The 16,206-nt window shown below is 41.6% G+C and overlaps 1 protein-coding gene and 1 non-coding gene across 3 annotated transcripts in view; both read left to right on the forward strand.

Annotated features, from left to right (window-relative positions):
• The window catches only part of Eif2b3 (eukaryotic translation initiation factor 2B subunit gamma), a 65,131-nt gene that overhangs the window by 8,459 nt on the left and 40,466 nt on the right, over positions 1-16,206 (forward strand). For both annotated transcript variants that reach the window (XM_055618532.1, XM_055618531.1), the window contains exon 3: positions 810-955. In XM_055618532.1, the coding sequence (XP_055474507.1) occupies positions 810-955 (146 nt within the window). The remainder of the gene's footprint in view (positions 1-809; positions 956-16,206) is intronic.
• On the forward strand, positions 5-109 carry LOC129685163 (U6 spliceosomal RNA). Its single transcript, XR_008721445.1, has one exon. It is a non-coding gene; the product is annotated as a U6 spliceosomal RNA (small nuclear RNA).

Consider the following 16,206-nt stretch of genomic DNA (forward strand, 5'->3'; position numbering starts at 1 on the left):
TAGTGTTCTCTTCGGCAGCACATCCACTAAAATGGGAATGCCACAGAGAAGATTAGTATGGCCCCTGCACAAGGTTGACATGCGGAGCTGTGAAGTGTTCAAATTTTTCCTCCTTCCTGTCTTGCAGCACCCCTGGATGAATGGGTTTTATAATTCTGTTGCTTTGAGTATTTGTTGTTACTGTTTTTCTGTGAAGCACAGACATTGGATGTGTAGGTTAAGAAGCGTTCCAGCTGTTCCAGGGCACTCCCTCTGTAGCCACCCTGTCTAGTTTTCCTATAACTCAGGTTAGATTTTGGTCTCTCTTTTGTGCAGAAAAGGAAGGAAGAGGAAAAAATGAGCCTAAAGAGATGGAACAGATAGCTCTCAACCCAACTGGCTGGGTTTTAGGAGTCATTTTCTTTCTTCCCCCTGAAGGGAAAACAGCTTTTTTCACTGGTGCATTTGAAGTTGGCCAGCTATGGGGTGGTGTCAGTTCTGGACAAGTGCCACTTTGTAACAGAATGCCCAGAGGATCTGAATTCCTTACCTCTGAAAATAAAATTTACTGTTGGCACTGCCAGGTTTTTCTTTTAAAAATAAAATAAAATACAATGAAAAAGCTCAGTAATGTTAGCAGTTGTTACTTCTGATTTTAAATTTGTGAGACAAGTTCTCACTTAATCTAGGCTGGCTTTGAACTTGGTGTGTAGACTACGATGGCCTTGTTCCTTATCCTCCTGTCTCCACCTCTGGATTGCCTAATTGCAGGCATGTGCTACTCCAACAGAGAGTATCTGCATTTGTCTGTTATTTCTTTCATCCTATAGAAGTCATTGTGGTTACAACCAAAGATGTCCAAAAGGCTCTGTGTGCAGAATTCAAGATGAAAATGAAAGCAGACATTGTGTGCATTCCTGATGAGGCTGACATGGGGACTGCAGATTCTCTACGCCACATATATCCAAAGCTTAAGGTAAACACTATTTCTTGACTTATTTTTTTGAAAATAAATGATATCTTGTTTGATGGTGTGGTGTTAATATTTAAAAAAAAAAAAAAAAAAAAGAACTTCTGTTTGTTTTTAGGTAGGGTCTCACTGTGTATTGTGGCTGGCCTAGAATTTGCAGTGTAGACCAGGCTGGCCTTGAACTCACAGATATCTGCCTGTTTCTGCCTTCTGGGTACGGGGATTAAAGGAAGGCACCACCATAGCTGGCCTTAGTTTTTAAGACTTAAAAAAAAATATATATCCCATATTTTGCTTGTGTTGAGACAGTCTCATGTATCTCAGGCTTGCCTTGAGCTCTGTGTACCTGAGGATGACCTTGAACACCTGCCTGTACTTCCCAATCTGGTATTACAGGCGTGTACCGACAAACCTAGTTTAATATATTTTCATATCACATTCATTGTTGCCTGTTTGCTCTTTACCTGCTCTTTGTTTGATTACTACTAAAGATTTAGAAATTTGGGCTGGAGAAGTGGCTGAGAGGTTAAAAGTACTAGCTGTTCTTCCAAAGGTCTAAAGTCAATTCCCAGCAACCACATGGTGGCTCACAACTATCTACCAGTCATAGACTCATTTTGTCGCACAGCCTGGACTGGAATTCTCTGTGGTCCACGCTTGCCTTGAGTTTGTGGTGATTCCTCTGTCTTAGCCTCCCAAATGCTGGGATTAAAGATAGCACCTGGCTTAAAATTAAATCTTTGGCCAGGTGGTGGTAGCCCATGCCCTTAATGCAGAGGCATTGTAGTGGCAGAGATGGAAGGAAGGAAGAAGGAAGGAAGGAAGGGAGGGAGGGAGGAAGGAAGGAAGGAAGGAAGGAAGGAAGGAAGGAAGGAAGGAAGGAAAGAAGGAAGGGAAAAAGAAATCCAAACACAATTACTTTAAAAAATTAATTCGTGGTGTGTGTGTGTGTGTGTGTGTGTGTGTGTGTGTATCCACCTCTCAGGTGCTGGGATTACAGACACATGCCACTGCATCTGTCTTTATGTAGGTTCCAGGGAACAAGCCCAGGTCAGGCTTTGAGGCTAGAATGTTTGCTGTGAGTCTCCCCAGCGCTGCGTTACTTATTTCTGAGATGGCCTTTTTACGTCCAGGCTTTCTCCAAAGATGCCGTCCCGCCGCCTCAGCCTTCTGAGGGCAGGAGCCTGCACCACTATTGCTTAGATTTCCATGTTTATCGTTGATTTGCCCACCGTCTTTCCAAAAGGAGCACCAACTGAAATTCGTTAAACATAGGTTACTCTGTCCCCATTTTGTTTTTTTTTTCCTATGTTTTTTTCCTCCTAGCTGTAACCTGTGGCTGCACAGAACTACCTTAGCTTTACTTTGCCGTCTTTATGAGAATTTCCTCTTTTCTGTGTTGCCTGCCCTTGTGCCTAGATTTCTTCTACCATCCATGGTTTACTCCCTTATTTCCAAGGAGCCCAGCCCTTATAGGCTTTTTAAAGAAAATATGCAAGATAAATGTTTTGAGAATTTCCATGCTTGAAAATGGTATTTCACCCTTACTCTTGAGTTGGTTTTAAATAAATATATACATATGTGTGTGTGTGTGTGTATGCATACAATTGCTAGGAATTGAACTCAGGACCTCTAGAAGAACAGACAATGCTCTTAACCTTTGAGACATCTCTCCAGCCCCTATATATACTTTTTTTTTTTATACTAAGCACCAACAGAGCAAGAAAGGTTCCCTTGATACCCTTCCCCTCCCCAGAGTCTACCCTTTCTCTGAGGCCTCATTTATATTGGTCCTTATTACTTCAAACTGCCTCATAACAGCTTCTAATCACATCTGTGACCCATTGTAGTCCTTAAAAAAACCCAGTTTAGACAGCCAAGGTTGCAGGGTAGGGTAGTCCCTGGCAGACACTGGTAGTCCCAGCACTCAGGCAGCAGAAGCAGGCAGCTCTCTGTGAGTTAGTCTACAAAGTGAGTTCCAGACAGCCAGGACTACCCAGAGAAACCCTGTCTCAAGCAAACAAACAAATGGTAGCAAAGGTTTGAGCTCATCTTCTGGAATTTTTAGATGATCTAGTCCACCAGTTTTCCGACACCATGTTTCTCCATTCTCCGTGCTCCTAAGTGCAGTTTCCTTCAACTCCTCAGTCACGCACATGGACCTTCACCTCCGTTTCACAGATGGGAACAGTGTGTCTTGGAAGCTCAAGCGCTTTGCTTGGAGTGTAGGGAGGAAGAGAGAGAATGCATTAGGTGCCAGAGGCTCAGGTGATACATCGAGTAACCAAAGTATCAAAAATATTTCCTATTCTCTGTACAGCCAGGTAGCACATGACTGTGTGAAAATTGTGATTTTATGTGAGAATACAGTAGTGGAGTAGGTTAGAATCCCTAAGAAGTTAGGCGTGTACCAGGCGCCCTCCAGAGGAGATCAGGAAGTGCTGCCAGGGCCGGCTTGCTTTGCTGACTGGAGGAGTCTTGGAGAAAGTTTTTGATGGTAGAGTGAGCATAATCTGCGTTTTTATAGCTGAGGAATTACTGCAAATCTTAAATGCCAGGGGTTACTTAACCTCCTTCAGGAGAACCTTAAACACCTGAAACTTTTACATGTGTTTGTATTTGTTACAAGTTTATGAAGAGAATATGTATCATTTAAATAACAATGCATATCCCCTCAAGATGATAGCCTAATTAAGGTTTGATTTCTTTTCTTTTTCTTTTTCTTTTTCTCTCCTTTAAGACAGGGTCTTGCTTATCTATCCTTGGCTGACTGGAAAGTCAATGTGGAGACCAAGCTGGCTTCAGATTGATTTTCTTATCTCTCACTCCCAATTGCTGGGATTTCAGGCACACATTACCATACCTGGCAAGGTTTAAGTAAAAACAACAACAACAAAACTATTGCTGGGAGAAAGGGCTGCAGGTGAAAAATGGAAGGGGTGGGGATTGAAAACAACAGAGGCCTGCACTGTAATAATAGCTAATTGTTCACACATATCAAATGAGAGGAGATGAGGGTTGGAAACAAGAGGCCTGCGCTGTGTGTAGTGACAGCTAACTGTTCACGCACCTTTGCCTGGAGCCTGCCTGAGCAGTCTGAGCATACTTAAATTTCATAGAGTACACAGTAGATCTGAGAACGTAATTTATTCCTTTGGAAATTTAATACCTTTTCTTAGAGACTGCCCTGAAGTAGGATTAGTTTATTAGCCAGTTATAGTCACATGAATATAAAGTTTATTTTCCATAGGGTTAACTGGAACATTTCTTCTGAAGATCTCAAGAGAGGATGTTCATGTCTAGTGTTATATCTAGATTTCTAATCCACACAGCTACCTTGAAAGGTAGACAACATGAGTCTGCTATACTATCAAGAAACTTGACCCTTTTTGTTGAGAGAGCTAAGTAATATATTCCAGAGCACATACCTGTCTGGGTACTGATCCAAAACTAGACTCTGTCTTTTTGAGAGGCCTTTTGTTTTGCTCTTGGTGTTTTGTTTTGGTTTGGATGTTTTTTGTTGTTGTTTGTTTGTTTGCTTTTGTTGTTGTTTGGTTGGTTGCTTGGTTTTTCCAGACAGGGTTTCTCCGTAGCCTCTGCTGTCCTAGAACTAGCTCTATAGACTAGGCTAGCCTCGAACTCACAGAGTTCTATCTGCCACTGCCTCTCTGGAATTAAAGGCATGTGCCACCACTGCCCAGCTTTGCTTTTGGTTTTGAATTTTGGCTTCTTGAGACAGAATCTGGCCATTAGCCCAGGCTAGCCTCTGACTCTCAACTTAACCTTAGCCTTCTGAGTGCAGTACCGTGTCTGGCACTATTTCTGAGTTTCCATATACACTGTACCCATTGCTTCTGCTTCCCAGAGTGTAAATTTCATTTCTAAGAAATTGCGTTCTCCTAGTAACACTCATGTAGAATCATTACCCTGCAAGTGTGAGCAGCTCGTTTCTTGATATCTTTCTCTTCAATGAAGGGAAGTCTGAACTTTCATTCCAACATACTGTATAACTGAGGGTGATCTTCAATTCCTGATCCTTCTGTGTCCACCTCCCAAGGATTACAGTTGTGTGCCACCATACAACTGAGTGTTATAGGAAGACTGCCCTGTGTCTAAGGGCATATGGATGAGAAGCCTGGCAAAATAGGGGTATAGTTTGTGCTCAGCACATAAAAACCGAGTGACTCCTTGGACAGTGAGCCAGAGCTGCATTTGAGCCTTTGGCCTTTCTGAAGTCATTGGTCATTGGTGATGTTCTTGTCCTTTAGAAACCAAATTTGCTTATTCTTTGGATAATTGTTCTGAGAGCATTCTAGTGAGATATACTTAAGAGGCTGGCGTAGACCAGATCATACTAGAATAGCTGTTTACTTTATATTGTAGGTCTCACTGCTTCCCTTAATTTAAAAGTGGCAGAGTTGGCAATTCTCTAACCTACACAGGAATTTTTCTGTAGCCAAAGGCAAACCTCATTTATCCTCTGCCTCAGTTTCACAGCTCAGAAAGCAAGGATAATGAAGCCAACACACTAGTTGTTAGAGATCTAGTTATTTAGACCCTTTGATGTAGAAGGAGAACTATTGTATGTTTTATGAAACAGCAAACATGCTACAACAAAGAACAGATTATGATGAAATCCCCTGGAGACAGCTTATTAGAAAAATTGAATAAACATTCTATTTTTAGCTGTGCAAAAAACTATACATAAGTTATTTTCAGTTGAGTGTTTGATGTCCTTATCAAATTACAAATCTCTGTCAATCTTTCCTTGATCCTTTCATTTTGCCCAAGGTTTTGTTTTGTTAGATTTCTATCTGTTTGGAAAAAGCAAGTATAATTTGGTCAAGGAAAGATCTGAGAACATGGTCCTGACTTGCCTAAAGACTTTTAAAGTGGTAACTTTCCTTCCTATGACTGCTTTGGTGGGCTGCAGAATATATATCCCCAATGATCGCTTCTTTGATACTGCTCTTAGTGTCGAGAAAATTCCAGGTGTTGTGACAAACAGACCGCAGGGTTTCAAAGCCTTTTTATTATTATTGTTTTTCTTTTTCTCCTCTTCACTTTGAGGATCCTCAATAGAGCTTTTCCCTTGCTTGTAGTAATCTCATAGATTCAAAAGCTTGAAATGTTTCCATCCCAGCATCTCTCCCATTGCTACTGGATAGAAGTATGGTCTGTGGAGTGGGCTTATGGCAGCCCTGTATTTTGCTTGATAACCCAGAAAACTTTAAAGCTTTGTTCTTCAGCTGGATTCCTTTGAGTGTTTTCCTTCCCCATAGGGAGCCTTTTCGTGGAACAAAGGGCTGGAGTGGAGTGGAAAATGATATAAGCTAGGAATTTTGATAGAGAGCATAGACTATCATCACAAACTTCAGTGGTACGTAACAAACATTCTATTTGACTTACATCTGGAAGCTCTCATTAAGATGCCCTCTCCTATTCTGAATCACAAGATGAAATTACAGTGTGACTAGTAGAGAGGTCCAGTACTGTTTGGGTAAAGTTAGTAAGCATTCTGTTGCTGTGCCCAAGATAACAGTTCTCTGAAGTGGCCTTTACCTATTCAGAGTCATAACTTATGCTCGTCTCCTCCAATTCTTACAACTGAATTTAGTGCCTTTTTTTTTTTTTTTTTTTTTTTTTTTTTGTACACGATATGAAAATTGTATCATGGGGGCTAGGGAGGTAGCTCAGCTAGCTATGTGCCTGCTGGGCAAGTGGACAAGCATCAGAACCCAGGTCTGGATCCTAGCACCCATGGAAGAAGCCAGGCCCAGCAGAACAACTGCAAGCCCAGCACTGGAGGGGCAGGGACAGGTGGATCCCGGAACTCATTGTCTAACTAAGCTATCTAAATCAGTGAGCACCAGGTTCAGTGAGAGACTGTGTGTCCGAAAATGACGTGGAGAATGACTGAAGGAGACACCCAGCTTTGGCTGGTGGCCCCCACCTGTAGTCACAGCTATGTGTGCATATACCACACGCACAGAATGGAAAGAGTAACGCATTATCATTTTGTTTTTGAGACAGAGTCTCTCTCTAGGTAGTCCTGGTATCCTAGATCTCACTATATAGACCAAAGTAAGCTTGAACTCACAGAGCTCCACCTGCCTCTGCCTTCCAAATGCTGAGAATAAAGGTGTGCTCCACCATGTCCCACTTCTCTGTATTAGACTTTGGACAAGAGTTGTCTCTGGTATAAAAAACATGTTAAATGAACAAATGTCAGGTAGAGAAACTCAGTCTTGAAAAACGTGTGTGTGTGTACATCTATATAATTTGTTTGGGTTTTGTTGTTTGTTTTGGTTTTTCAAGCCAGGGTTTCTCTATGTAGCTTCAGCTGTCTTGGACTCACTTTGTAGACCAGGCTGGCCTCAAACTCACAGAGCTCCACCTCCTCTATTGGGATAACAGGTGTGTGCCACTGCACCTGGCTTTTTTTTTTTTTTTTTTTTTTTTAAGATTATGTTTAAGTGTTCTATCTGAAGAGGGCATCAGATTTCTTTATAGATGGTTGTAAGCCACCATGTGGTTGCTGACAATTGAACTCAGGACCTCTGGAGGAGCAGGCAAGCTCTGATCCACTGAGCCATCTCTCCAGCCCCAATTTGCCTTGTTTTGAGACACTGTTTCTCTGTATAGCCATGGTTGTCCTAGAACTCACTCAATAGACAAGGCTGGCCCTGAACTCACAGAGATCTGCCTGCCTCTGCCTTGCCACTATGTTCATATATAAAAACAAAACAAATAGTATAGCTGCCTTAAAAGAACAAGTTGAACTAATGGTAGCAGGTAAAGTGTAGCCATTTGGCTCCAAACTGGAATCTGTATGGAAGTGATTGCTAAGAATACATGATTACGTAGGCTGTTGCAAAGTTGTTAAGAGACTCTTTGATGATCTAACTTGAACAGTTATTTATTTTTAATCATGATTAACTGGCTGTGGGTCTTTGTGCCAAATGATTTGTTTGTACCTTACCATGTGTCCCATGTGTGGATTTCTATTTATTTATTTATTTATTTATTTGAGGCTGAGTCTTCCTGTGTATTCCTGGCTGGCCTGGAACTCACAGAAACCCACCTGCCTCTGCCTCCTGAGTGTTGTGATTAAAGATCTATGCCACCACAACTCTCTTCCCTCCCACCATATATTTTTAATTAATCAATTATTTTTTATTTATGTATATAAGTATGTGTGTGTGTGTGTGTGTGTGTGTGTGTGTGTGTGTGTGTGTGTGAATGCCACATATATACAGGTACCTTTGGAGGCCAGAAGAGAGCATCAGATCTCCTGGAGCCAGAGTTACAGGCTGTTAATGAGCCAACTGACGTGAGTGCTAAGAACCAAATTCATGTGCTCTGGAAAGACAGCAAGTGCTTGCTTTCTTTTCTTTTCTTTTCTTTTTTTTTAAAGACTTATTTATTTGTTTATTATGTATACAGTATTTTGCATACATGTGTGCCTGCACGCCAGAAGAGGCCAGGTCTCAATATAGATGGTTGAGATCCACCATGTGGTTGCTGGGAATTGAACTCAGGACCTGTGGAAGAGTAGCTAGTGCTCTTAACCTCTGAGCCATCTCTCCAGCCCTCAGCAAGTGCTTTTAATATAGTGTCTGTTTTTAAAATTTTCTGCCCTGATCTTTACTATTTCGTTTTTATTTACTAATTTTGGGTTTAGCTTGTTCTCGGTTTTCTAAGACCTTGGGGTTCATAATTAGATCATTTATTTGAATTCTTTCTGGGTTTTAGTGTGTTGTTGTTGTTTTTTATTATAAAATATTTATAGGCTATATGTTTATATGTCTGTCACAACATATGTGTGGAGGTCAGAGGACAACATGAAGGAGTTGGTTTTCCCAGCATGTAGCTCCCAAGAATCTTCACTTATCAGGCTTGGTGGTAGCACCTGTATCTTCTAAGCCATCTTGCTGACCCTGTTTCTGTTTAAGTACTGATAGCTGTAAACTTAGAACTAAGTTTCCATAAACTTAGAAGCTGTGGTTTCTCTAGCTGTTGACTCTAGTTTTATGATTCAAATTAGTTGCAATAAATTATTTCTAGTTTTTTTGATTGTTAAAATTTGCTTTGTGGCCTAAAAATGTAAAAGTAATCTTTTGGGGGGAGCATTCCACAGGCTGCAAGGAAGAATGTGTATTCTGCAGCTGCTAGATGAAATATTCTGTGTATATCTGCAGGTTCATCTGCTCTCTGATCCAGTTTAACTTTGTTTTTTTGTTGATTTTCTTTTCAGTCTTGTTGAGCTAGGTGTATATGGAGTGCTGAAGTTACCCTGTCTGTCCCTTCTTGTCCAGCAGTATTTATGTTATGAAATTGATTGCATCAGTGTTTAGTGCATATGGACTACTATTTGCAATCATTAAAATCCTGATGGATTATTCTCTTTATTAATATGCAGCGGCCTTTTGGTATATGTGTGCCTACCTATGTCTGTGTGTACATACATGTATAAATGTATGTTTGCATGTATGTGGGCACAAGTACATGCAGGTGTTTTGGTATTTATTTACTTTTAGGGCTTAAATATATTATTGTGTGGTTTCCTAGCTAATTATTGACTGTGGCCTTGTTCTGAACACATCACGCTTACTTCCCGCTGTGTGTGCTGTTGACCCAAGCAAGCCCATTCTGCTTTATGAACTGCAGTGTTTTAGTTTATGCTCCTAGAGAAGCATAGATGTCTTAGTGGATATTGTCCTATTTCGGGGGTCTGAAAGAAGGTACCTGTTGACAAGCCTGGCACCTTGAGTTTGATCCCTGGGACCCACATGGTGGAAGGAGAAGAACGACTCCCACAGGTTTTCCTCTGACCCCCATGTGCACAACATGGCATATGCTCCACTCCACCATAAAGCAAATGAATAAATATAGTTTAAAAAAATCAGTCGGCTCTGAATAATGTTGAGGACGTTCTGAGTCCTATAACGTCAGATATTCAGGCAGGATTTAGTTGTTTACATGAAAGTAAATATGCACATACGTGCCATTACTGTGCAGATTTTCATAAACTTAAGAAATTTAGTAAATGATAAATTCAACTGTCTATGTATGAAATCACTGTCTTGTGGTATCTTTGAGCAGAGAATTAAATGTGGGAAGGTTGGGGCTGGAGAGACGGCTCAGTGGCCAAGAACACGCACTGTTCTTCCAGAGGTCCTGAGTCAGACTCCCAGCTCCCACAGCTCACAACCACCTGTACCTCTAGTTCTAGAGAGTCTGACGTCCTCCTCTGCCCTCCATGGGCACCGGGCACATGTGACGCACATCCGCATAGGCATGCAAGCAAACCGTCACACATGTAAAATAATTTTAAAGAAATAAGTGTGGGAGAATTAGAAGACTAATTCAAAAGACTAGAATGGCTATTTACAGAAGATAACTGAGATGTATATATATAGAGTCCGAGGCTGTCAAGTGTTTGTAAAGCAGCCGTATGATGTTTTTATATGTACATTCATTGGAGTGATTTTTATTTAAAAAATGTCTAAAGATAGGACAGTATTCTGGGGCCTGGACTAAGGCCATGCACTAGAAATAAGAAGGGAAACCAGTGTTGCTGGACATGGAGTCTGGGTGGGAGAGGAGCGCTTCAGTCCTGGGTGCTAACAGTTTGTTGACTTCATGCCTACAGAGTAGTCACAGTGTGACTGAGCTAAGGACTTGTGAAGAATATTTAGCTCTGAGCTTAAGGATTATCTTTTTTTTTTTTTTTTTTTTTTTTTTTGAGATAGGGTCTCATCATGTAGCCCTTGGTGGTCTCAAAATCACAGAAGCCTCCAGAGAGCCACCTGCCTCTGTCAGGAGTTCTGCGATTGAAGGCGTACACCACCAAATGACACCAGCAGTCATTCATGCCTCCTGCACCTACGCCCCAGTCTCAGTGAAAATAGACTGGAAGCTGGCCGTTTTGCTACTGGGGATTAGTTTTGCTACTGGGGACTACAGACTGAGAAATTTTCTCCTAAGCATTTTTAACCAAAACTAAACCAGTGAGGTCTCCATTGTAGTTAACTGTGGAGCTTTTAAAAGCCTACAAGTATTTTTGGATGGAGTTGGACCACATAGCAAAATGTAAATTGTGACTGTTTCTAGTCACACCAAGTAGCAATCCATTGGTTCCAGATGGGCAGGGATGGAATAGGGAGTGGTGATTTGGATCGTAGCCATTGTTTGTGGAAGTGATGGGTTGGTAAAAGCATGGTATTTTATTAAGCCCTGACAGTTTTTTCCAGGGGGCTGTGTTTTTCTTTCTTCTTGATGTAAGAGATCATTTGCCAGATTGTATTATTTCTCACAGCCTGCCGTGGAACAGCTGCCAGGGAACAAAGCTGTTCCCGTGGCTCTCCTCACCTCCACACAGACAAGCATCCGGTTTCCTGCTTAACTTTTGGGTCATTTCCCCCAGTTTTACTCAGTGGTTTTGGCTTGATTGAATATGTTCTTGTAATGAGATATTTCTGGCTTTGCTGTGGCAGTGTAATTGAGTTTTCTGAGCTTAATTTGTTTGCTTTAGTCAACACTAACTGGCAGGAGTTTGTAGTTTGAATTCCTGGGTGTCCTGAATTTCTTCCTGAATACTGAAGTGTTACTTTTACTTGGAGACCGCATGTGTCTGTATGCTGCCAACAAAGCACACATTTATTATCCTTCCACGCTGTGCTTTTCACCATCACCCTGGTTTCTTTAGATGCAGGCTTACGATGAAGACTGTTGGAACAGTGAGTAGGTGTGTGTTTGGAGACTCGGGTTAGTTTCTGCATAAGAGGCTGTTAGTGTTAAACAAGGATCGGTCCCTTGAAACACACGACAGTTGAAGGCTTGTGCGTTCCACTATTGCATTCTGAATCACTGTTACTTCACAGTCCAGACAACCCATATTTATTCAGGACTTATGGTCATTCCTAATCAGTAGTACTTCTCTGACTCATAGATTTTCCAGTTTGTTTCTCTTTAGACTTTTTCTTCTAGGATGTCCAGCTTTTTGATAAGACAGCAAATCTCTCCTTCCAGGAGGAGAATGTTTGGTTTGCTTTGAATCTTAATCAGTACATTCTCTGGGGCAGCTATGAGGGGCCCGGTAAAACAGCACTCAGTCTGTGCTGGGCCCTGCTTTTCAGACTGAGGCCTTTTCCAGACGAGAGCAGATGGCAACCAGGCCCTGAAGTGCGGGAGTTAATTCCTTGTGATTCTTCGGAATTTGTATTCATGTGGTGTGATAAAACGTTTCCTGGAGAGACACAGCACACACTCTACATCTCAGATAGGGAGCCCACAACAGACCAAACTGTGGATACCGCCAAAGTCCAGCTTGGTGAACCACTGAGTTTTATTTATCAACTCTTGATTTTACTAATAAGCATGTGAGTGAGGAGTTGCTTACAGGAACAGAATGATTCAAAGATTCAAAGATAGCTGTGTCACCAAGGCTCATCCCAGCATGGGTGACAGCCTATAAAAGCTGAAAAACTTGGAACACACTGCAAAGCCGGAGGCAGCTCAGCAGGTTGGAGTGTGGCCTTTCCAAGGGACTGGTCTAAACTCTTCCAGGCAGCCCGCAGGTCTGGTCTGTCTTGTCTGCAGCTTTCATTCTCTTAGAGTCTTCCTTGTAGCTCAGCTTCCCTTGTCTTTGAGGGACTCGAAGCTTTTATTGTTTACAGTGGCAGGGAGGGGCCTAGTGAATCTGGTCTGTTTGAGGGGCAGGGATAAGGGACACATGATTCACAGACAACATTGAGGACAGTGGTGACCTGTTACACAACAATTCAGTAGGGAAAAGAAGTCATCTGAAGGCAAAGAGAAATGAGCCTACAGGCCTTCTCACAATTTTACAAGACTTGTTTGTCGTTCACAGTGATGACAGATTTAAACCCTTTTGCAGATATTGAATGAGGTCAGCATTTATTTCCCAAGGCAACTTTGTCACCACTTCAAGGGCATCTCCATCAGAGTCATTTTCTTTTCTTTGAGGTACGCTTAATTCAATTAATCATAAAACAGTCAACTTATAAAAACAATCATCTTAAGGAAAAAAGGGATGTCCCCTCCGCCAGCTGTCTTTATGATGAAGTGGAGCAGCTTCTGTGCTGCTGTACTGAAGGCACATGCCAAAAAGGAGGATCCTGCAGATTTTCTTCCTTGGCTTGAATAGCTGTTGTCTGATTTCTTAATGTTTGGTGTTGCTGAAGAGTAAATTATAGGCTTATGTGTTTTTTATTTTAATTTGTTTTTTACAAGAAGACAATGGTTATAGGAAACTTCCTTTTGGTCTTATAGCTAGTTTATTTAAATTGAAGCTTAAAGAATTTGTTTTCTAGTCAGTTGGCATTAGACTTCTGCTTTCTGTAACAGTGACTGCATAGCCAAAAATTTGTTTAAGGTATATTAAGTAACCTTGGTTGACCAGTCACATTTAAACTTGAGTCCCACTTTTCTCCAGGCTCCGTAATAGGGTCAGGCAAAGCACAGAGGAAAGGATTAATAATATCAGATGAGTAAATCATTGCAGAGGATAATCCAGACTTTGCTTGAGCACCTCTAATAAGGAAACTCAACAACAGCCAGAAAAGTAAAGTCACATGTGGTGGCACACGCCTTTGGTCCCAGCATTGGAAAGGCAGAGTCAGGTAGATCTTTTTGACTGCTGGGCCAGCCTGGTCTACATAGTGAGTTCTAGAACAACCAGAGCTATGTAGAGAAACCTTAAAAGGGGGAGGAAGCTTATTTCCTTATAACGTAGTTCTTGATAGTTTTGTATATAACACAGGGTAACCTTGAATTCCTAATTCACCTGCCTCAGCCTCCTGAGTTCTTGAATTATAGGCATGTGCTATGACACTTAACACAAAGTTACTTTTTTTAAGTAAATGTGCACCAAGGTAATATATAAACCAAAAATACTTTTTTTATATATTTGGCTTATATATTTGGTCTTACTGTATAACCAGTCTAACTTCTAACTTGTAGCAATCCTCCCGCCTCTGCCTTCCAAGTGTTGGGATTGCAGGTATGTGCCATCATACTTCACTTAAAAATACTTTTGTTCATAATAATTTATTGATCTATTTTCTTCCTGTTGATGTACTCAGGTAGAACTTGACTCTTCTTTTAAGAGTGAGCCCCATAGCTGGGCATGTTAGTGTACACCTGTACTCCCAGCACTCGGGGAGGCAGGGGCAGAGGAATCTCTGTGAGTTTGAGGCCACCCTGTCTACAGAGGGAGTCCAGGACAGCCAAGGCTACACAGAGAAGCCCTGTCTTGAGCAAAAAGAAAAAGAAAAAAAGAAAAGAAAAGCGCACCATATGAACTAGGTGTAGTGCGCACACCTGAAGTCACAGCGCTCCAGAGGTGAGGAAGATGGGAGGATCAGAAGTTTAAAGTTATCCTTAGCTACATAAAGGAGTTCAGGATCAGCTGACCTCTGGTCCTCATGCCCCACCATGCTGGTTGCTATTGTCTTTCCTCATAACCTCACTCGTTCTGCACACTTCCCACCACACAAGTGTATATGTGTTCACTTTCTTTTCCTTACCTCAAGTGTGTTCTGTTCTTTCGGCTGTTTTCCATCTGGATAACCTTGCACTTATTACGTCTTAGTTTTTGCTTTTCAGCTATTCTTAGAATATGTACTCTCGGATCTGGAGAGATGCCTCAGTGATTAAGAGCACTGAATGTTCTTCCAGAGGACCCGGGTTCAATTCCCAGCACCCACATGGCAACTCACAACTTTCTGTAATTCCAGTTCCAGGGGATCAGACACCCTCACAAAGATATACATGAAGGCAAAACACCAATGCACATGAAATAAAAATAAATATTTTTTAACAAAAGAATATGATGCTCTAGCTCTTATGTGGTACTCATAATATGCATTATAGAACAGGTCTCTTTTATTTAATATTTGAAGTACTGGTGTTGAATCTAGGGTCCTGTGCATGCTATGCAAGCATTCTATCACTGAATTGTACCTCCAACTCTAAGATAAACCTAAGTTTATTTCGGACATTGTGGACTAGAATTTCCATTAAGTGGATTTTCAAACAAGCAGAGTTTTTTGGTTTGTTTGTTTGTTTAAGCACTGTTCAATAGTACAGATTCCAGCCAGGCATGGTAGCGCACACCGTTAATCCCAGCACTCATGGAGGCAGAGGCAGGTAGATCACTGTGAGTTTGAAGCCAGTCTGGACAGTCAAGGCTACACAGAGAAACACTGTCTCAAAAAAACAAAGAAAAACCCAGCAGATTCCTTAGTTACATAAATATTTCTACTTGTTAGCTCGTAGACAGTTGCATAATAACTACAAATTTATTTTTTCATGTGTAAAGTGCTGCTGATAGTTCTTACTGTGTAGAGTTGCTTTGAAAGCAGAAATGATGTGTGCAAAACTGGTCAATAGTAAACATTCACAACTACCATTATTACTTTCTTTAAAACTGTCTTATATCGTCATTTATTTACTTGGAGGTAGAAACGTGTGCGTGCTGGTGTGAATGAGTACATGCTGGAGGACAACTTAGGGGAATTGGCTCTCTACTCTTACTTTGTGGGTTCCAAGGTTGGAACTTGGGTTATCAGGGATGGGAGCAAGGCACCTTTCCCCTCTGAGCCATCTTTTGGCCCTAGTTTCTTTTCTTGAGACAGGCTGGCCTTCAATTTGCTTGTAACTAAGGATGACCTTGCTGCTTTTGGGCCTCTCAACTGCTGGCTTTATGGCCGTGTATATTTATACAGTGTTGGAAACTGAACCTATGGCTCTGTGCATCCTGGGTAAGCACTCTACCAAGTAGCTATGTCCCAAGCCCCATCAGCAGTTTTTATTGTGCTTTATTTGAATTATTGAGATGGGTTGAGATGGTAATGAGAAACTCCACCATTATGAGAAAATATTTTCTTCAGTGATTTATCCATTTACTCATTCTTTGGTTGAGACAGTGAGAAGGATGATTTATTGTACGTGAATCTCACTTGGCCACAAGTGAGAACAAAACTAATCCAGAATGCCCAAGTCCAGGGCAGAGAGCCAGCGGGACTGTTTCGATTGTAAGGAAGGCTCTCTCAGGTGATCTCAGGAGCACGGGGGGATGTTCAGAGCCATTGAGACTTCTTACGACAGCAGCACAGTCCAGCAACTGGTCCCAGCATCGCAGCCTTTATCCTTCACTTCTGCCCCTCCGGCTTCTCTGGGTGCACAAGCTAATTTTCTTGTACCTCTGCCTCATCTTTCTTCTCTTGGGC

The sequence above is a fragment of the Psammomys obesus genome, unplaced genomic scaffold (assembly GCF_907164565.1).
Source record: "Psammomys obesus unplaced genomic scaffold, mPsaObe1.curated_primary_1811, whole genome shotgun sequence".
Classification (NCBI taxonomy): Eukaryota; Metazoa; Chordata; class Mammalia; order Rodentia; family Muridae; genus Psammomys; species Psammomys obesus.